Raw genomic sequence first — 22,170 nt, 5'->3', positions numbered from 1 at the left:
GAACGAGCTGAGGAGCAGAGGAAAGCTGAGAGGAGTGGTGGTGGTGGTGGAGTCCCAGTTAGTAGGAATGCAGTGTAGAAGCTCTAGCTCTACCCCTCCCCCCTTCCTCTCTCTCTCTCTCTCCCTCTCCCTCTCTTTCGCTCCGTCTCTCCCTCCCCCCATCCCTCGCGCTCAGCGTGCACCATCTGGCAGGGCTGGCATGAGTTGTGGTGAGGGCGCAGGGCTGCACGGCAGGGGCGGGGAGCTGCCGGGGACGACCAGCAGCGACGCAACGCAACGCGCCACACAACGCCGCCGGAACGTTCCAACGCACCGTGCCAAGAGAGACAGCAGGACCAGTCGACCAGAGAGCACACAAGACATTGGTACTGGGGAGGGTGTGTGTGTGTGTGTGGGGGGGGGGGGGTGTTTGATGATGCAATCCCTTGGGGTGGGGTGAGAGCTGTGATCTCTCCTCCTACAACCACACCCAAACATGCCCTGTTGGACTCAAGCCATGGTACTGAAGAGAGTAGGGAGCTTCCACGCACACACACACACACACACACGCGCACACACATGCACACACACACACACAGGGCAAGCCCATTGTAGTTATTTCTCCTCCGGCTCCTTCAGCAGGCAGTTCCTGGTTAGTCAGCTTAACACTAATAGAGAGGACAGAATTAGGTGGAGGACTCCCTACAGTGTGTGTGTGTGTGAGTGCGAGTGTAGGAGGAAGTGTGTGTGTGTGTGTGTATGTGTGTATGTGTGTGTGTGTGTGTGTGTGTGGAGGGTCTAATTCACAGCACCGATGGAGGTAACCCTCTCCCACATGCGCTCATCTTCACGCTCTCCCTGGCTCTCTCCGTCTCTGGAGGGCTGAGTGTTGACTCACACGGGATGCTGGTCACCACTCTACAGCCTCCCACTCACAGACGAGTCGGGGAGTGTGTGTGTGTGTGTTGGGGGGCTGGAGGAGCCACACACCCAGGGCCCATCACGGACTACCGTTGGCCAACCAACACAGAGCCACAACAGCTGTTCCGCCAACATCACCTCACCACCACCATGACGGTTGTGTTTGATTGGAAAACACATCGCATCACAGCGATGGTCCAACCCCCATCATGACATGTCTGTTCAATTGTGTATTTGAAACGCGTCATGTGACACTGGTGCTGGTACAGGAAGTGAAGCCAGACAGTTTTAAGCTCTGTTGTACTGTACTGTACGTACTGTACGTACGCGCATGGAGGCCATTTTGGGCGACGCACCAGCTGGGAGGCTGTGGTTACCAGCACGCCTAGCCCATGACTGGCCTCACCTCCCCAGCTCTGGTCAGTCTCAGCTGGACTGCGCCACAGGGAGAGAGAGAGAGGACACACACACAAAAAAAAAGGGAGGGAGGGAGGGAGAGAGGGAGGGAGAGAGAGCGTCTTGAGGCCATAAATGGGATCAATAACTCCTGCAGCGCACTGACACGGTCTCCAACAGAAGCAGGAGGAGGAGGAGGAGGAGGAGGAGGAGGAGGAGAAGGAGGCCTTCTACCCCTGTGTCCTTAAACGGCAGCATGGAAGCCATCAATTAGTCGCATGTAGGGAACTGGCTGTTAGGCACTTGAGTGTGAGGGTTTGAGGGTGTGAGGGTGTGTGTGTGTGTGTGTGCATGTGTTGAAGAAAAATCAAATCCTTAAGGTGACCGTGAAGACCGATAGAGATAGAGAAAGACTATGACAAAAACAGACATCAGACAGAGAGGAGGGGAAAAAACACCACCAGACAAAACAAAATGACACAGAAAGAGCCAAAGCTAGAAACAGGGAGAGGCGGCTGAGACTGGGTGAGATCAGGCTGTGGTGGAGGCCAATAGCAGTGGCAGCTCAGCCACAGACCCAAATGCTTCACCCATCTCTACAGTGCCCTACACTGGCACCAACTGTTGGAAACAAGAGGGCAATGAGTGCAGCCAACTGCAAATAGGCCCCCCCTTACACACACACACACACACAGTCTCTCTCACACACACAGACTCACACACACTCACACACACAGACTCACACACTCTCTCAGAGACTCACACACACACTAGCCTCCACACAAAGGGCTGCATCCTGGCATCAGCCACAAACCTCTCCAGCTTCGGCCGCTGCTGCTACTAAAGGGCAAGAGGTTGGCTGGCAGCTGCTGCTCTCCAACTTCCCCCTGAGCCATTGTGTGTGGGCAGAGGAGGAAAATGACAGAGGCCAGGGAAGAGGAAGTTTCATAGGGAAGGTGTGCGGAGACAAAAAAAAAGAAGTGTGTGTGTGTGAGTGTGTGAGTGTGTGTGTGTTGAGGGGGAAGGGGGGTTGTGGGGTGTGAGAATGACACTGACCTCCACCCTGCATCATCTTGTAGATCTTGCTCTCGATGTGGAGCTGGGGGTGCTTCGTCTTCACGCATTCCAACTTGATGGCGACCTCCTCCCCCACAGAAATGTCCGTACCTGGAGGACAGAGAAAGATGGATAGACAGAAAGAGAGAAGCGGAGAGAGAGATGGTAGACAAAAGGTCAAAACCACTGCACAGCTGTTCGCGCGGGGAGGCGGCAGTCGGCGGAGAGGAGACATGAGGACGCGACGCGGGCGAGCGAGCGGGAGCGCAGACGCCGTCAGCCGGATTGGATTAGCGGCGCGGGTACAGGCGTCGACGACGGAACAGTACTTTCCCCTCTGCTGATATGATTCAGCAGAACACCTCTTGCATGCTACTCTAGTCCGATTACATTAAACCCACATCACTGGAGACGCTCGAACGTCTCCAAATGAGATTTAGCATTATGACTCACCCCGCTACTATCAAATGCATTTCTACCCCCACGCACACACACACACACACACACACACACACAGGCGTCCTTGGACACACACATACTCATACACACACACTCACACACTTGACAACTATGATTAAGGCTGTAAGAGATCTGCAGCTGAATCAGAGACTTGAAAAACACACACACACACACACACACACACACACACACACACACACACACACACATCATATGGCGAGTGGGAAATATGTGTCATAGCTCTGGTGCTTCAATAGCCATGTCTCTTCCTGTGTCCCCGTCCCTTCCACGTATAGCAGGAAGAGTGGGGGACGACAGGCAGGGATATTCAGGTTTAATCTCCACAGAACACGCACCACACAAAACACCCACTCGCGGCTTACAGCTGCACTATAAAATGCACTGCTAATCAATGCAATCATATCACACCGCAGTGAGGAAAGGCCTATATCTCTGTGTGTGTGTGTGTGCGTGTGTGTGCTCCTGACAGGAGTGAATGACGTCAAACAGAAGATGAATGGAGCAGTTAAAAAAGAAGAGCGACCATGATCCACGCCCCCATCCTCCAACATCCCCCAAAAGTGGGCAACTGTTCCTGCTGCAGTCGCAGTTGGAGCCAACAACGGCGGCCTCTTTAGCCGCCCCAAACTCACCAATCACTCACTCCAACCCCACCAACACACCGATTTCCACGTCTGCCTCGACTCTACAGACAAGAGCACAGCATTAAGACATCCTATATGTTATTGCCTATGCTAATGCTACCCGTAATATTATACACACTGAGAAAAGTAAACAGTCACACTATGCACAGACGTATGGTCCGACATATAGACAGATGTGCCACAGATGACCAGCACAAGTCACATGGTCAAATACATCAGCCCACAGTTAATACAGCTTCATCCGAGAAATCTATTCTACGATAAAGCTAGATCGTCAACACATGTTTGCAGTCGGTCTATTTCTGGTAGCCATACACCATCGTTGGTGTTAAAAAAAAAAAAAAAACACAACAAGTCAAGTGGCTTCTGCAAACGCAAAATGCAAAACACACAACAGCCATCGGTTGGGCCTCATGGCTTTCCTCTCCTCTTGGGGCTGTAGAGGCCCCCTCTCAACACGTCCCTACACGAGCACAGCACTTGTTGTGGCGTCAAGCCAAAGGCCTATGGAGAGGAGTGGTGCAAAATTAGGCAGCCATACAGCACATTACATAAGCTTCCCTCAGCTGTGAGTCACATTGGGAGTGCTGTTGAGCTTTCGCATGCCCCTCACAGAAAGCTGATCTCATCAAGAGGCCTGCACCAAGCGCCCTGCTAGATAGACAGAGGCCGACCACCACCAAAAGACCTCAACGGGGACAGAGCTCGAAACCGCTCAGAAACTTAAAAAACGATAAGGCTGATAAGTGTAGGCAAAGCGTTTCGACGAGAGCGTAAACACTCGCGGCGCAAGTCCACACACAGCGGTGGATTCCACGAAGCTCACAGATATTTTCTACACAAGATAAACCCCTGGCATGAGTGAAACCAAATCTCTGTGTTTCGCTGAACAGCAGGAAAGGCGATACATATGTCAGTGAGTTTAGTGAGGCTCTAGAGGTCAGCCCAATATGGCCAACTACTAAAATATGCTATTCAGTCCTGACCCATGAGGTCATCAAATTTGAAGGCACAGATTAGAATGTTTCTCGAGGTCACTGTGAAAATAGGTATTTTCCGCACCAAATACAACATCTGCATCTATTCAGATCTATTAATCTATTTCTCCAGGAGAAACACAAAATGTGTTTAAATATTACAGAACTACTCCTGCCTTCATAAAACACCAAAAAATGCATGATGTTATGAAACATTTCATAAAAAAATTGTTGAATTTTGGGATCAATACAGTAACCTCTCTCTCTTGTCATAATGTCGCCTTGACATTAAAATAAAATGCCACGCCTTCGCTTCTAAGTTAAAATTGTGTCCATGCAAAATGGTTTGATAGAAGTTAGGTCTAATCCTTCTGATTATCTTGTCATTATAAAAAGCAGAACACCACCGTTAAGGTGAGGTAAAGGGACGTGACATTTATACGAGCATGAGCGCCTTCTTGTTGAACAAGAAACTTCTGATTCCACAACAACTCGTCATTGACGAGTCTGGCTGGTTCCACACACTCAATACCTGAGTGTTCAACGGCAAACACGCACCAACAGACACACAAAACAAACAAACAAACTCATAGAGTTCAGCAGCTGTGGGATGTACAGTAATAGGGAGCAGGGTTCCTGGCGCATCCATGTAACTACGAGAGTAAAAGCAGAGATATACGGCATCTGGGGAGTATTCAAAGTACGTTTAGTGACAAACCTGGGTAAGTTAACTTAGAATAAGTGTTAAACATCTTAAGAGAAGAGCTTTATGGCTTCAAAAACAAAAAACAATGGCTTACCACTTACTCTGCGTTAACTTTCCCAGGTTTGTCACTAAACCACATACTTGGAATACCCCCCAGTCATCCATTGCTTAAAAAGTGACGTGTTGTTTTGAGATGATCAGCAGAACTCCGAACGTTACCTGGGTGAGCAAAGCAGTAATCTTGCTTCATAGTATAGCTCTCTGGTGTTCTACAAAAGGGTCAAAGGATCATCAATTACTCTCCACGTTTTCTTAACTTAACCAATACATCAGTTAAGTTGAAGCCAGCTTGTTTGTCACTCACTGCAACTGTAAAATTGTTTGGCTTGACTCCGTACCACAACGGCTTGGGCATTCACATGATCTGATTAGCAGACAGGCCCTACATTACAGAGCAAGTTCAAACACTGTGAGTCAAACAGTTCAAACAAGTTCCTACACTGTACACGCCACCGTTAAGGTTGTGCAGGTTGTGGTTAAAGATGTTGGCTAACAAATGACTCTATTCTCTATTCCCTATATTTACTCCAAGCCTTTGAAAACAGGTCTCCACACTGTGCCATCAAACCACTTCCCATCTTGAATGGCAAGCCCATATTTATGGAAAATTAATCCAGTAGTTATGACAAGCCACTGTTATTTTTTCCATGAAATCATTCACTCAAGACAGCAGGTGAAGGGTGGTTACATGCTGAGGGTGTTGCAGTAAACATCTCCAGCACATCTAAGCAACCAAATCAGGAAGCTGACAACATGCCAGAAATACAATTCCAAGTTTCCGAATCAACCTATTGCCACGTGTGAATGTGAGAAAAAAAAAAAGAAAAGATGACCTAATGGCCTAATGTTTGTTTGTTAAGAAAACATCAAACTTCCTGGAGGAGGGGCTGGGGTGCGGGTGTGCCTTGAGGATTTATCATCCTCCATCCCAGTGCACTAAGCTGCACAGCAAGTCACCATTTCCATCTAAATTGAACCAGGCCCATTGTGGGGATGGGTGGGGCTGGGGGGGGGCTGAGTGGAGCCCCCTTCACACTTCACTGGGTAGCCAGTCTGATCGGATTCCTGCTGTGTCTTTTTAAGAACCACACTGTACAGGGACAACACAAAAACCAACAGATAAACACACAGGGGATCGCATGTCGCATGCGAGATCGCATTCGAGGGTAGTCTAGATCTAGTCTGTGGCTCCAAGCACAAGACTGAGCACATGTCTTTCACCCACACATCAACAAAACACAACACTAAGAACAGAACCCCCACCCCACTTTCCCTGAACTCAACCAATGAGCTGCACTTCCTGATGGGGATATGTAGTCTCTGCAATGACCATGACGATTGTGGCCTTTTGTGGTGCATTTTCACCAAATGGCACCACGATAATGAGAGAACAAACACTCAAAGCTGCAAGCTTTCCAATCTCCCTTCCTACCAACCAACTCACCCACCCTAAACGCAAAACTCCAAGAGTCACGTGGCTAGACGACCCCTATGAGGAGAACAGGAACATGTTGAGATCAATGCGTTGTCACACACTGTGTTGATAATCTTCACGGAATTTGATCTGCCTGAACACATTTGTCTGAGGGTGGGAGAGGCAGCGGCACTTCTATGGAACCTCACAACAGCAAGAGCTCGCTGGGCATGTTCAGACGTGTTTGGGGACTGACGTACAACACCAAACCCTTTCTTTCTCTCGCTCACACACACACACAATAAAAATCAGACATTGCATTCAAACCCATCTCATTCAGTGTACATACACTGAATAAGACAGGTTTGACATACAATGTCTGATGAGTATACTGTTTGTGTGTGTGTGTGTGTGTGCGTGTGTGAGAGAGAGAGAGACTCATGTTTATTACGTCAAATTTATGACGCTGGTGGGAAGACCTAATAAAGAGGTCCTGTGAAAGCTGAGAAGACAGTGGTGCATCCTTGAGCCTTTGTTTATGTGATGGGAAGACTAGGCCTAGCCTACATATTTTAAAGCAAACAGGAAGGGGATTTCAATACACACATGAAACGTTCGCCATCATCATGCAACCACTTTCTTCCATCATACGATCCAGCCAATATATAAGCCCAGGAGAAGCAAAGCAGGCTCTATAAATCCTCAATAGCAGCAAATATGAAAAAATACCTTCATTCCAGCAAAACTGGTCCAAAAACACAATCATAAAATCTTGGGACACAGCCTGCCATGGTGCAATATCAGATCAGAGGCCCTACCCCTCTCTCACTCTCTCTCGTGTTTGCAAGCAGCTGGCCCCTATCTCTCCCTCCTTCCACCCCTACCCACCCACTCCCCAAACACACACACACACACACACACACACACCCATGTCGTCCCCCTTCCCCTCACTCCTTTCCCCGACTGCTCTGAGGCCCTCTCTGGGGAGGCCACAGGCCCGGCCTGTCTGCCGGATAAATTGGTTGCAATCATGATCTCGCCCATGTTCAGCGCAGGCTCACGTGTGCACTTTGCATGAATTGAAATGCAAGCCCTACCAGCTGGGTGGGGGGGTGGGTTGTGTGGGGAGGGAACAGACATGTTTTGATATCTCTTGTAATCAGTCAGTGTGCACGTGTCAGTGTTTTTGTGGAGGATGGGTCTTCTAAGGTCTGAATGGGTGTGACTTGATGAAATAACAAATAAGAAAGAGGCCCAGGGGCTGAGTGTCGATGCCGACACTGTGCTCTTAAAGATGAGGGCTTTACACACAGTCAAAGCTTGATTTTGGTGTCAAGCAACGTCCACAGTAGGGCACTTTCAGTGAAGTAACTACCTGCAAGACTGTACACCGCACTGCTGGTGATAACAAACAATGATAAACCGTAAACAAGGAACCGAAACTTCCAAACCATGACCAAACCTGTACATGGGCCACGTGTGAAAGGCAAAAAATAGAAACGCTGCCTTTGCTCACACTATAAAAGGAGAAGCAGACACTGACAAGCTGGGCCCAAAAACATTGATGTCCAAAAAGCATCTGTGCTGGACAGTGTCGACAGTTCCTGTTTACTATCGCCACTAACACCATATTATGACGAAATCTCCCGACAACGAGGACTTACAACACCTAAGCCCACGTGTTGTTGGCACCCTCCGTTTTGAGAGCACTGTGTCCTCCTCGCTGGGATAGTCTCCTGCATGTGTCGAAGAAGGCCAACACTGCAGTGTTCCATTTAAGAGGCTTGGGGTGATCCAGCGGGACAAGAGCAAGAGAGGCATTGACACGCGCATCACAGTTGTGGCCACGCCCCGCCGCGTCTGGAGTTCGCGAGAGGTTCCCCAGGTGTGACGGAGGCGATTGGGAGCCGCTTTTTACGTAAGCCCACCTTCTTAAGTGGACGGCCACTGCTATTGCACCGTGCACCTGCTGAATCACCACGGTTGCATAACAGCATTTTTGAGCCGCTCGTAATTTCGCAGGCGAGGCTGGACGGGTGCCAATGAGCCCGCACAAGGAGCCATAAGTCCATGCAAAAGCTGTAACCGTATCCTATGAGCGGGAGCAAGGGCCCTCCATATAGGCTTCAGCACTTGGGAACACTTCTGTATCTAACACGGCAAAGCAGCACCCACAGACTGGTTGTAGCGGTCTCCATGGTCTTGGCTTGTTTGTGACGAACAAGGCCACCTCCTGCTCCATCTCCTCCCTCCACGTAAAAAAAAAGGGGTTGAGCAATCTGGCCATGGCAGAGAAGGCCAGCAGCTAGTTAGTCCTCCTGGCTTGCTATGCCATGCGTGAGAACATGCATGCTTGCAAGCATGTCTGTTTTACAGCATTCTTGGAAAGTGTGGAAAATGGGGGGGGGGGGGGTGCACGAGAGAACAGCGGAGAAACATTGCTTCTTTCAATCTGGACAAATCATAACAACTGAGGGATTGAGCCAGTGGTGAGCTCATCACTTCTGGCTCCTCTGACCAAAAGGAGGGGGTGTCGACCAAAAAGAGGAGGAGGGGGAAAAAAAACAAACGCAAGAAAGTGCATAAGAACATAAAGTGCAGAGAAACCCACGTGCAGAGAGGGCGGGCCATGAACTGTTTTTCGTCTGAAACTGTCTGAAATCGGTAAAGGATTCTGAGTGGATGATCCCAAGTCGACTTTGGGTAGCGATCACACTGGGCATTGCAGTGCAGATTGAATGCTACCCACAAGACCTATAGTAAGCTAAAATCTAATGTTGACTGCCATGCTTGAAAAAGCATAAGCTTTGAGGACGTCTGCTCACTTAAGCAGTATGCAGCAAACATTCTTTTCAGAAAGTGCACTGAAAGTGGCTGCCTATTACAATAAACCTTTGCCTCTAGGCTGCCTTCAATGGCAATGAATGAAGTAAAATATTACATCACAGCCATCTACAAGGATCCTTGAGTTGTGTAAATCAAACAAACATAAAGTTGACAATGAATTAAGAGGCATACACTTATGTAAGGACCCTTCATTTCACAGATCCCTTAAAATGTTTGGACAGGGAACAGAAAATGGGGCTTAAGGAAATCAGGGGATGGGAATTATATTAACACAAAACCGTATGAAACTAAGCTAAGGGCTAACTCAGAGTGCAGTCATCTACCAAGGCAACATGCATCATCTTGCCATGTTAACAAAAATGACAAACAATTTGTGAATTCAGTGTGCATGGGATAAAGAGGCATTCACTGACCTATGCTACAGCCCTTTGCCAAGTTCCATGGAAATGCTGCTGACACACTGACAAACCAACCAAATTGAAAATGTATCTGCTTGGTAGATGACAACAGTTCTAAACTTTTTACCAAATCATTACCATCAATAACCCTTCATCAAATCATGAGTACCTACTTGTGACAAATGCATGCTAAATGCCAAATCATCTCTGCCACTGAATGCACTCTTATTGACATTTACAGTAGGCAATTTGGGTTTGAGCAACACCAACACCAATGCCAGTGTCTCTGTGTATGTGGATACATATTTTTCTGTTTATGCAAGAGAACATGGGGGAATGGCTTGCTTGCCTTTAACAACTAACTGATGTGAAAGTGCAAACCTTCTCCCAGTTCTGATTCTGACAACAGTGGAAGATACTCCATAGGAGTGAATGGCAGACAGTTTAAGCCCATTGAGTGAACCAAGAACGGAACATCTGTACATGGCTTAAAATTGAAATAATTCTCAACATTTAAACTACATACCTCACACCCTTATTTAGATTGACAACACTGTGCCTACGCAAAGGAGAGGACATGTAACAACATTTTCCAAGACAGCTATCGTTGACAGCTTTAAAGTGAGGCATGCATATTTAACGGTCTGCCCGAGGGTATGGTGGGTGCTAATTGTCCCAGATCAGATTATTGACCAAATGAACTCAGCCCTTGATCATCAGTGAGCGCATTGTGGAGTTTTCCACTGTTGGGAGTGAACATGTTCCTGTCATGTTGCGATTAAAACTGATTAGAGCACCTACTGAATTGTGTTACTGCCGTGTACAATAAAGCCATAGCTGTCCCTCAAAGGAAATGTAACTCATACAATGAGAGCAAAATGTTATTGTTATACGACTAATTCTGTTAAGCAGATTTTTCAAGTTGAGCTGTCTGAATTACGAGATCGTACAATGGACCAATTGATGGGCAAGTTTTGTTACGAGGTTCTCCATACGATCACCGATATACGCGAATGAATATCGAGAAGTTTCACATTTTGCTCACAAGGCACCATGTATAAATTCATAATCAACAAATCGTTAACGTTGTTTTTAGAGAATTTGTAGAAACATATATGGGCCTAAAGTTAAACCATATTATTGACTACACAAGAGTCTTGGTGTATACTTCTTAGTGGTATTTGCTTCATCTTTTGACTGAGGTTACGGCGCAACTAGCTCAAGATTCTATGCGAAATGAATTCTAACACACTGGCTAATGTTATACACTGAGAGCTAACGTTAGCTACAGGCGAAATGACGGTCGACGTGTGTACATTAAGTTCATTGGCTGGTCAACAACCCTTAACTGATATACTTGGTTAATATGGTTTTGTTATATACGTTTGATAAAGAATGCAACCTAGCGGTGACAGATCTGGTTATCAATCGTATCTCGCTAGCTGCTACGGCTGAGTGCTTAGGTTTGACATCTAACGTTATACACAATCCATAACGTTAACGTTAGCGATAAGAAAGACTGCCAAATTCCTTGTAAACCAACGTTATCTGAGACCAGGTTGAATGCAGGGAAGCTCGTCAGACAGTCGAGCCGACAACAAAATCGCTTGCCTGGCAACCTTATCAAATAGCTTTTGAAATGTCAAATTTTCGTTAAAACAGCTGACAAGCTACGTGATCACAATTCGGCTAGCAAGGTAACGTTAGCTACCTAAGGATTGCTAACAGTCAGCTCATAGATAAAACAGCCATCGTGAACAAATAATTTTACCATCACACGCAATGGTAGATTTAGGAAAGGACACGTCAATTATTAGGAGATATAATATTAACAACCATCTCAGTTCAACAGTGGCCAACTGTAAAGTAATCTAGCCAGGTAACGTTACCCTTTTTACAACTGGGAGGGCTAGCTGCTAGCTATGAAGACTCAGTGAACAGCTAATGTTAGCCACCATTATCTAATAGCTACGCAAGCTGACTAGACGGAGAATCTAAACAAAATCACATGTAAACTCCTCGGACATGTAGACCTCCAGCATTGGTTCAAATTAATACATACAACATGCTGCACACAGTATTTTAAAGGAGATTGGTAACGTTCACTTTTGTATCAAGTTTACTTACCCAAATAGATGTCTCCAAATGATCCACTTCCGATTTTCCTACCAAGTCTGTATCGGTTTCCCACTCTCAATTCCATTTTGGCGAAAATTAATAGCTAGCAATGTAGCTAGCTCTTGTACAAAAAGAAAAACGATCTATCGGCTTCTCTTCTTTGCTGTTCCAAACGCACTCGAATTTTTAGACACGTCTATTCAATGTCTCTCATCCAGTCTATCTTCAAGAGTCCCCTTCTTTTAATAGGTGGCTAGCTTGCTAATACTGCCAGCGATTCTCCAGCTTTCACCCTTCGTTTTAAAACATTCCGAAATTCGAAAAACCTCAATACGGGGTTTCCTGGATAGGATTAAGTGTGAACTTTATGCACTTGCTATTTTAAAAGACATCCTTTCATAATTTGTAAAGGATGAAGATGGATTTATCAAAATGTACCCTTCCCTTTTCTGTCTGCTAGGTTCTCAGTGTTATTCTGCCTCCGCTGTAGCTTCGATGGCTAGATCAGTTGAATAATCTGCTGTGTATAAGTGACATCACTTCCCGTAGCAACAGTCGTCCACTGTAAAGTGTCCGGCAAAGGGGGAGGGGATAGGCAGGGCTTGCACAATAACAACAATGGAATTGTCAGGGTGTCTTTTGTCCAGACAGCGTTTTAAAATCAAGACTCCCTCCTCTTCTTTTATTTGGGTAAATGTTAATTTGGTTCATTTAATATGTACAACTAATTCGAATGAAATATGACTGTGTGAAATTGGTGATCATTTTATCCATGTGAGCTGTTCAGACACAACAAACTGTGGCATACACAACAGGTTTCACATTTACAGTGGTTCATTCAGAGATTGAAAGGTTGTGATGTGTTCTGAATTTGGTATTCCCAGGAGGGCTTTTTTTTTTTTTTTTAATAATAAGGCCTATTATTGTTTCAATAAGCCACACAAGTTCAAGCCTACACTGGTTAAAGCAGAGGCACAAACTTACATAGCCTATGTTTCACTAGGCCTAAAAGGCGGCACTGAAAGGATTATTTGTCTGTAGGCTATTTAGATAAAAGTGTGTCTGCACTTAGGCTAAATTAAGTTGATGCATTTTCTTCGGTCTCATTTTTCTGTTTTTTTTTTATTGTTGTTGTCTGTTTGTCTACTGTCACATACAGAGACATCTGCTGTTTTTAACAGAACTTGAAAAAATGTTAGTCAGTTGTTAAAGGTGCTCAAGACTTTCTGTAGGAAGATTGTCATGTGATCTTTCACACTCTCACAGCCACCTGTCCTTAGGTCACAGGGATAGTGCTTGCCATTTGTTCAAATTCCTGTTTAGAGAGACTGATTTGTGTGGGTATCAGTTGGCCTGCACAAATACCGAGCCGCCCCAATAGCTTTGGAAACTATATACAACACAGCACAATTCAATTAATTAATCTGCTCAAGGTGTTTTTTATACATGACATAATGTGTATACCAGCTGAGAACAATCCTTATCAATAGGTAGGCTATATAAAGAGTAAAATAAAAGTACTTACTTCATTTTTTATATATTTCATGACAAATGTAAAGGAATATTCCAGCCACATAGAAAAACAATCCACTGTTGTCCCTTTGTTGCCACTTTCTGAACAAAATGATGACCACATATCACAAAGGTGTGTCTGCTGCTGACTCATCAAATGTTTCCAATAATTTGCTTATACAACAATTAGTCGATAAGCACAGATTGATTCACACTATGAAAACATGTAAGGGCTGGTTGACTTAAAGGGTGATCAGGTGACTCAGATGTTTTAGGGATTTACCTTGGTAGCCGGATCACTTCAGGATGAATGGAAGAAAACTAACAATGTATTCTTTTTTTTCTGTCTGAGTCATATTGACAGAGGGCTTTTTGCTGAATTGACCATGCAAACTTCTCATTGCAGGCCATGCAGGGTGTGTCGAAAACGTTCTCAAATACAACACTTGAGTGTCTTTCCAAAAATGGTTATGTAATGTATCTTCGATTGCTTATATAAAAGGGTATTTTGTTGTGTACACTTTGATATTCTAACAGTCAGAAAAAGAGGATATCAATATCTAACATGCAAAGGTTGAAGCCTTGGTCAACCATTTAATCAGGAATAAGTCTTGAAAATGAAAGTAGATTTTGCTGACTGATTGAAAATGTACAGAGGGGGATGTCCATCAATCTATAGTTGAAACCCCTGTCCATCTCTGTGACTGATGATAATTAAAAACGATCTGGCGGCATTATGCTCTAATCCTGTGAGGCAGCTGTTCTATTCAGCACAATAGGTTAAGCACACTCTGACATTTAATAGTAGGCCTATTCCCCCATTCCCATAATGTCCTTTTATAATGAAACACAAACACATGGCCTATATGATTGTAAAGCATTCTCTCTGACTTCCACATAGCCTACAGTAAAAGGGTACAGCCACATTGATGATAAATACATTAAGATAAGATACTTAAGTCTTACTGGGCAAACCTTTATGCTTAATTCTTTTCTCATCTTGTGTGGTGTCAGAATGAGAGAAAACTGGAACATAAGAACAGCCAATATATTCATTCATGAGCTTCGATTAAACTTTTGAGTTTTTGATGACATTGAGGAGTTATCCCACTGCAGCAATAGTTAGGAGGTTACCTGTATTTCGAAATGTTTAGGCCTCCAAGCCATAGCTAGGCCTAAAAAAGAGTTTTAACAATGCTCTTACAAGTTAAGTTTTATGATTGGAGACGGGCTGAACAGGTCGTAGACAAGGCACGCCCACAACTATTGAAACTTTCTACTGCGAAAATGTGATTGGCTAAATGGCAACCAACGCTTGAAGGTATCACGTGGCTAGTGAGTTGCACAACTGAGCTCGGTAAGTTCGGTCACGTTGCATGCCATGCGCGAGACAAGCTTCCAGTGTCCGTCACAACAAAGCATGTTCTCGGAATCGTATCGGCAATGGAACCGCCCCTGAGCAAAATGTAGGCGTAGACTACTAGGCCACTTGAAAAGAAATGTTGCATCGACAACCACCTGTAAACAATGTGCTGGAAACAGCTGTGCTGGAAACAATTTATTAGTCGTCGTGGATTACTGTTAAACTGATTGACACTCATATTTTGCACGCCTTATGGTTATGGTTATTGCTATTTAGCAGACTTATAGGCTTATAGGCTAATATACTACTTTTAACAGGCTAATAATCATTCTGTTGATATTGGGCTGCCTATTCCAAGGGTTCTGAAATGATAAGAAAGCGCAGATTCAGTTTCATAAAATAGGCTAGAACACCGTTTCTGTTAGGCTATGTCCCAGTCAGACCTTGGTAATTAACAGCTCCCAAATATGTTACCCAGGGCCTACCCAAAGTCTGATAGGCCTATCCTAGCACAATCTGCTAGAATGCCTTTTTTATTATGATTTGATAGGCCTATAGTCTTGCAAAAATAACTGTTTTTTTAAGTAGGCCTAACCTATAGTGCATTTGTAGGCTACTACGATTTTTCGAAGTAGCCTATAGAGCAGTACAATATTTGCCAGCCAAAAGGCCACAAATGATAGGCAACAGCAACCAATAGGCTATATAATAGAAATCCACTCAAGCGTAAGCTTACAGCGGCATCTACAGGCTGCAATGTAAGCTACAACAGAAAATCGAAATTTGCGTCCTTTTCTTTATTGCAATTAGACCTACATTAAAACCATACGACGGAAATGGTGTTCAACCACAATAGAATATTTATATTCTATAAAAATGAATGCAAAGAGAGTGGAGTCATTACATAATGTAGGCTAATTGAAAACAAAAACCAGTATGACTACACTAGATCTACTTGGCTAGAATGGGAACGATTTATCATTGGTTGATCATTCAGGACGGTACTAATATAGTGTTGCACTACACACGCACCGAAGAAGCCCACTGGAGTTGTGTCCATGGCAGACTTTTAGAAAGACCTTTCGGTGGAATTTATCTTCATCTGGGTGGTGGGACAGGTCTTGCTCACGGAATCAAAGGTATTATGGAAGTTTACCAGTTGTAAAGAGTTTGGTTTTGACATGTTCTCAAACCCATCCGGTCTTGTGCTGACACAGGCAACACGCCACCATAGTGGATCTGATCCGTTTGGACTCTTTTAACAGTTGCTGGTATATTCAAAAGGTGAAAGTTAATTAACATTAATCGTCACAGTCGTTTAGGCTTCCATCTATCTAACACCGGGTACCATGGCGAAGCTTCAAGGATTTGAATTCTGGAAAACTACCCTAAAAGGAGCTCGGTATGTGGTTGCGCCCATGGTGGACCAGAGTGAATTAGCATGGAGGCTTCTCAGTAGAAGACACGGCGCGGAGCTTTGCTACACACCGATGTTTCATGCCCAGGTGTTCGTTAGAGATGTTAATTATCGCCGTGAGAACCTGTACAGTGAAGTATGTCCTGAGGATCGACCGCTGATTACACAGGTAACGTTACGCTCCTGTTCAGAGATGGCGTGGAAGTATGGTGTAGATTCGTAACTATGCTAAAATCCTTATTATTCCACAGTTTTGTGCCAATGATCCAGATGTATTTATCCAAGCTGCTCTTTTGGCACAAGATCACTGCGATGCCATTGACCTTAACCTGGGATGCCCGCAAATGATCGCGAAAAGAGGTATCTCATCTGAACCTGTGCGTTTATTTTTTTTACATTTAGACAATCGTGCAATCCAGGTTAGTATTTAGTCGATGGTAAACCCCTGTCGGTCACCGCCTTTAGCGTCACATAGCCTGACAGTTCTTACCTGTACTATTCGGCAATGAGTAAGAGCATTAAACAAACATAACCACAACAACAAACGATATGGACTCCTAGGGGTCAGCTCTGAGCAGCCCATCTGTTTACCGGTTGGTTATCTCTCTGTCCTTAAGGTCACTATGGCGCCTTTCTTCAAGATGAGTGGGAGCTGCTTGAGAAGATGGGTAAGTATGTCTCTGTGTTGCAGATATGGCCATACCCTAATCTGTACATCTTGGTTTATTAACGTGATACTGTGACTTTCAGTTAAACTGGCAAATGAGAAACTCTCGGTTCCCATCACTTGCAAGATTCGAGTTTTCCCTGAGATTGAGAAGACCGTTAAGTATGCCAAGATGTTGGAGAAAGCTGGATGCCAGGTACTATCATGTAATTGGCTCTATGGGCCCTACTTTGGCAGTCAAAGTGCAAAGTTTATGAACTTGCAAAGGTCTTCTGCATGAACCATCATGGAACACATGGACTCATCACTGTTTGCGGTTGAGGTCTTGCCCATGGTGTTGAATTTAACTAATTCTTTCTTCCTAGTTATGAAATTAGCTTTTAGGGCCCTACAAGTGATTTCTTTAAGGGTGTTTCCCCCAAGGAATGTTGTCATATTGTCTTAATTTGTCGTTGCAATGTCTTCAGCTTCTGACTGTTCATGGCCGAACCAAAGATCAAAAAGGTCCTATGACCGGAATTGCTAGCTGGGAGCACATCAAGGCTGTAAGGTGAGATGCTGAAGTTATGATGTAGATACATTTCTGTGCCCTTGAAATCCATCGCTCAAAATGTATCTATAAACTAAAGAATTTGATATCTTCATCTCACCGTTTCTCTCTCTCTCTCTCTCTCTCTCTCTCTCTCTCTCTCACACACACTGGCAGAGAGGCGGTGAACATCCCAGTTTTTGCCAATGGAAACATTCAGCACTTGAGTGATGTGCACAGATGCATGGAGGAGACAGGGGTCCATGGCATCATGAGTGCAGGTATGGGAGTCACAACCCCATTTTCAGTACAGTGGGTCTGTTAGCATGGTTACAGAAAACTCTGAGATCCGTTTTTCATGAAATCTGCTGGAAAATTGTAGCATGGGCTAAGGAAATGCCGCTAATTGTTGAAGTCGATTGGGACCTTGTGGTGGATCCATAAAAGAGTCTCCACTGTCAGTCGCTCTGCGAGATATTTGGGTGTTTGGCCTTGGCAGAGATCTGTGGTAGCCGTCATAGCATATTGGTTAAGTGGCCAGGTTATGCAGTAGCCAGAAACGTAGATGGTTCAATTCTCGGCTTCCACAGTTGTGCCCTTGACCAAGGCACTGACTTAACCCTGAGTTGCTATGGGGACCATGTAACAATGCCCTTGTAATATAATTGACGTGTGTGTGTGTGTGTGTGTGTGTGTGTGTGTGTGTGTGTGTGTGTGTGTGTGTGTGTGTGTGTGTGTGTGTGTGTGTGTGTGTGTGTGTGTGTGTGTGTGTGTGTGTGTGTGTGTGTGTGTGTGTGTGTGTGTGTGTGTGTGTGTGTGTGTGTTCAGAGCTTATTTTGACACAATCTTCTCTTCACAGAGGGAAATCTGCATAACCCAGCCTTGTTTGAGGGCCGTAGCCCCCCAGTGTGGGAAATGGCGGAGGAGTACCTTGAAGTGGTCCAGAAACATCCCCCTTGCTCCTTGTCCTTTGTGCGCGCCCACCTCTTTAAGCTCTGGCACCACACGTACGTCACTCCAGAAATCCCTCTCCTGCTTGACAGAAAAACATTCATCTCTTTCATTAATGTGACACAACTCCAATCTCACAGTTCAAAAAGTCTCATCTGGGCAGTTATTTTGTCTCTGTGTTTTTGGCTCTTTTAAATTCACTTGTCTTATAATGGATATGGATACAATAATGATAATGTACTTGTTCATGTCCCTGTCATCTGTTGCTGGTGATGTTCCTCAATCGTCCTGCGTGTTTATTTGGTTCTTTGTGAGCAGGCTGCAGATCCACCAGGACCTGAGGGAAGAGTTGGCCAAAGTCAAAAACATCGAGGGTTTAGCAGAGGTCAGCCGTCAGCTCAAGCTACGCTGCCAGGTACAATTTTGATCTTTGATCGTTCTATAGCAAATCCTGCTCTAAAAAGCCTAAAAAGTTGTGGGTTCAATTCCCAGCTTCCACAGTTGTGCCCTTGGGCAAGGCACTTGAACCCTACTTGCTCTGGGGACAATGGCCTTGAAATATGTAAGTCACGTTGCGTGCGTTTGTGCGTGCGTGCGTGTCTTGCATATTTGTAGAACAGTTTCTCCGATTCATTTCATAACTTGGCAGGTGTCTTGCTACGGGCACCAGTAAGTGTAGTGCTAAGTTTGATGCTGTGTGAATAAGAAATGAAAAAGATGTTGTTAAATATATCGGTAAAAGCACACATTGCCGCTCTTGCCACCGGCCAGAGACCGAGAGGGCTAAAGTGGAATCAGCTGGAATTATGTTTTTCTCCCCATCATCCTATTTTTAAAGCAGGAGGGTTTTCTACAGGAATAGCCTGTTTGAATGGGCACTGAACTAGTTTAGTGAACTCAGTCTGTCTTTGCTTATCTCTTGAATCTTCTCAGAAGCTCATTTTGTTAATCAAACATGTTGTTCTCCTTTCTCGCACCAGGAGGAGATAGCTAAAGGTGAGACGGACACAAATCGTTCTGGTGGACTGCCCCAGCCTCACTGGATCTGCCAACCATATGTCCGACCCACGTAAGTCCACTGCCCGAACGCCTCCCCAGTGCAGAACAGTATGTCACACACCACACAGTTATCTCGAGGCCAGGACATACAAATACTGTACATAGTGAACATGAAAACACTAGTTTCCAGCAAAAGCAAACACTGAAAAGAACGAGCTACACAGTGTTTTAGTTTGAATGGTGTTGAGCTGCAGGACCCAGACCACAACTGTCATACGAGGATGTTAAACTATTTACATTGCCATTATTTCCTCCATGGTGTGTGCATACCTAAACTAATGAGCAAAGGAGATCCAGTAGGAGCTGTACTGTACTGTTGGTGGCACATGTCACTCGCCTACTGTCCCATGCCACTTGCCTATCAACCCTAAAGGCCTGTTCACACCAAGAACGATAACGATAACGATAACTATAAATAAATATCGCTCTCGTTAATATGAATGGCAACGTTCACACCTAAACTATAACGATAACGACATGAAGAACGATATCGTTGTTGATCACTTTCAGAGCGATTTTGAGAACGATAAAAAGCTAACAGCCAATCAGAACCCATAATATTCTAGCCATCACATTCATTAACATGAGGAGAGACTCTTTTCTTATCGTTGGCCAGTGTGGACGCTTGTATCGTTATGGTTATAGTTATCGTTATCGTTCTTGGTGTGAACAGCCCTTAACTCTGTGTGTGTGTGTGTGTGTGTGTGCGTGCGTGTTTCTTCTCAGGCCAAAGGAGCCAGGGAGTGAGAACACCCCCAAAGACGCAGAGGTCAAGAGGGCAAAGAGAGCCCTGGAGGACACTGACAACACAACAGATTCCCTCTCCAAAAACAAGCAAAAGAAGAAAGCCCGTAACCCCCACAAGAACTTCTGTCTTGAACAGAAACGTAAGCAGATGTCGTGATCATGATTTTCCCAGCAGACCCAGACAACTTTCCCACTTTACTGGTAGTTTATGTAGTTTTAGCATGGGACCAAGGGTCTGTCAGGGTTGTTTTCATTTTTTTGAAGAATGAATTTCATTTGTGCCGAGTCATGATGATTAGTTGACTGACTTGTTTACATTTACAGCAAAATACATCAAGTGTGAGCAGTGTGGAAACCCCAAAGTAAGTAATTCACTATTTGCATTCTCATGAATGTGTATATGTAAGAAAACTGTCAGTTTTAGTTTTGCACATTACAGTGCTGAAGTGAGTCCATGAGTATGTTTAGTATTTCACGTGCCATGACTTATCAGTGCATTCAGTCGACATTGTTAATGAACATGATACAATATTGTGAAATGAGTATGATGTAAATGTCTTTGTTTTGTTTTCAGGGTAATAAATGTGTCTTCAGCTTGTGTCGTGGCTGCTGTAAGAAGGCAGCCTATAAAGCAGTGGCCGATTGCCCAGGTGAGTTAGTCAGCGAATCAACAAATCAGCCTTTGCGCCTTTGTAACCAAATCTACAAGCAAAACCCTTTTTCTCCTTCTTCTTCTTTATTCATTTACTTTTTAACATCTATTCACCTGTATTCTAACTGTCCGCTCATTGTACTTTCCAGGCCATGGACTGAGGTTTAAGACTAAGGCACTGAAGCTTCAGGCGGCCGAGATGGAGAACGGTCAGCTCAACGGGAGCATCCAGGAGGAGCCTCCCTCCGTCCCACCCGATCAGCCAGTCGCCCAAGCTGTTGCCTAACACCCGGGCCTCACAATCACTGCCATCTACCATCTCAGCGAGACACGTAAATGGTGTTGCAGACAACAACAACCACAAAAACTACAAAAACATAAACCCAGTGGAGATTATTTGAGTTTATTTGAATTTAAATGACAACCACATCAACACTAACTACTCCTCTCAGAGGATCGCTGTCAGCTGGGTGGTGGTCCCGGGGCAGGCTGGACTGAACTGAAGGCAGATGTGCCCTTGCCCTTTCGCCAGGAGCTAAGAAGCCCATTAAAAGATCTCTGCTGCTGTGATAGTTTTGTTTTTGTTATGTATGAGTCTTATGTGCCTGAGGAGGCAGTATGGAGGACGTATATCTGGTCAACTTTTATCCTGGACTTGAAAGAATTTGTTTTATGCTGTTGTTTTGATTATACATATATTTTTTAAATCGGTTTTGCTGTTTTGGTGATGGGGTGTTTTTTTCATCAAAAGACTTCCACTTTTTGCCATAGTTGTACCTAAGCAAAACAGTGAGAATGGTGCGGGTCTTACTTAACAAAAGTGCATTTTCATCTATAAACTTTGTTGTACGTTAAGAACTGATGATGGAGTCAGTAATTGTTAACTGTTAGGCTACTCGTAACTCAATCTGCATGCATGTGTCCTGGAACAATAGACAAGTGTTAGTATTTAGGCACCTCATGAAGGGACACAACAAATAGCATACGCCACCATGCCCTGGATTAAATGCATATTCAAGATACCCAATACCCATTTGACCCACAGAAAGGATGTTAGATTCTCAAGCTTAATTTATTTAAGTCCCTTCAAATCAACCTTCTCAGTTTAAGTGGACAAAGGCGTCTGCCAAATAGCATAACCGTAAGTGGTTTAGCAAATCCATTTGCCACATCTTAACTAAGTGGTTAGAGAGATCAAGTGATGAACCCTTTCATAACAGCCCAGTAGTGATCTACCGTATTTCTTGAGGTGTGATGTGACTGACGAGGTGCATGAA

At 44.7% G+C, this 22,170-nt stretch overlaps 2 protein-coding genes across 4 annotated transcripts in view; one reads left to right on the top strand and one right to left on the bottom strand.

The window, feature by feature from the left end:
* The window catches only part of csnk1da (casein kinase 1, delta a), a 31,384-nt gene extending 18,887 nt beyond the window's left edge, over window positions 1–12,497 (bottom strand). Inside the window, exons 1-2 of one of the 2 annotated variants that reach the window (XM_062532742.1) lie at window positions 12,006–12,497; window positions 2,353–2,463 (exon numbers count right to left, since the gene is read on the bottom strand). In XM_062532742.1, coding sequence (XP_062388726.1) covers window positions 2,353–2,463; window positions 12,006–12,081 — 187 coding nt within the window. In that variant the 5' untranslated portion in view covers window positions 12,082–12,497. The remainder of the gene's footprint in view (window positions 1–2,352; window positions 2,464–12,005) is intronic. The other variant, XM_062532741.1, reaches the window with a different exon arrangement.
* Window positions 12,498–15,881: 3,384 nt separating this feature from the next.
* Window positions 15,882–22,057, top strand: dus1l (dihydrouridine synthase 1-like (S. cerevisiae)). 2 transcript variants are annotated; one of them, XM_062532739.1, is made up of 14 exons: window positions 15,886–16,010; window positions 16,186–16,457; window positions 16,540–16,648; window positions 16,906–16,956; window positions 17,039–17,151; window positions 17,423–17,505; window positions 17,662–17,765; window positions 18,344–18,491; window positions 18,754–18,850; window positions 19,416–19,504; window positions 20,221–20,381; window positions 20,566–20,603; window positions 20,816–20,891; window positions 21,043–22,057. In XM_062532739.1, the coding sequence occupies exons 2-14, from the start codon at window positions 16,221–16,223 to the stop codon at window positions 21,177–21,179; spliced, it is 1,443 nt and encodes a 480-aa protein (XP_062388723.1). In that variant the 5' UTR covers window positions 15,886–16,010; window positions 16,186–16,220; the 3' UTR covers window positions 21,180–22,057. The 2 variants fall into 2 exon arrangements, with proteins under 2 accessions (XP_062388722.1, XP_062388723.1); XM_062532738.1 differs by having other exon boundaries at window positions 15,882–16,457.
* The last annotated feature ends 113 nt before the right edge of the window (window positions 22,058–22,170 follow it).

This window comes from Sardina pilchardus, chromosome 3 (assembly GCF_963854185.1).
Source record: "Sardina pilchardus chromosome 3, fSarPil1.1, whole genome shotgun sequence".
NCBI lineage: Eukaryota > Metazoa > Chordata > Actinopteri > Clupeiformes > Clupeidae > Sardina > Sardina pilchardus.
This window is presented reverse-complemented; position numbering and strand designations above follow the sequence as displayed.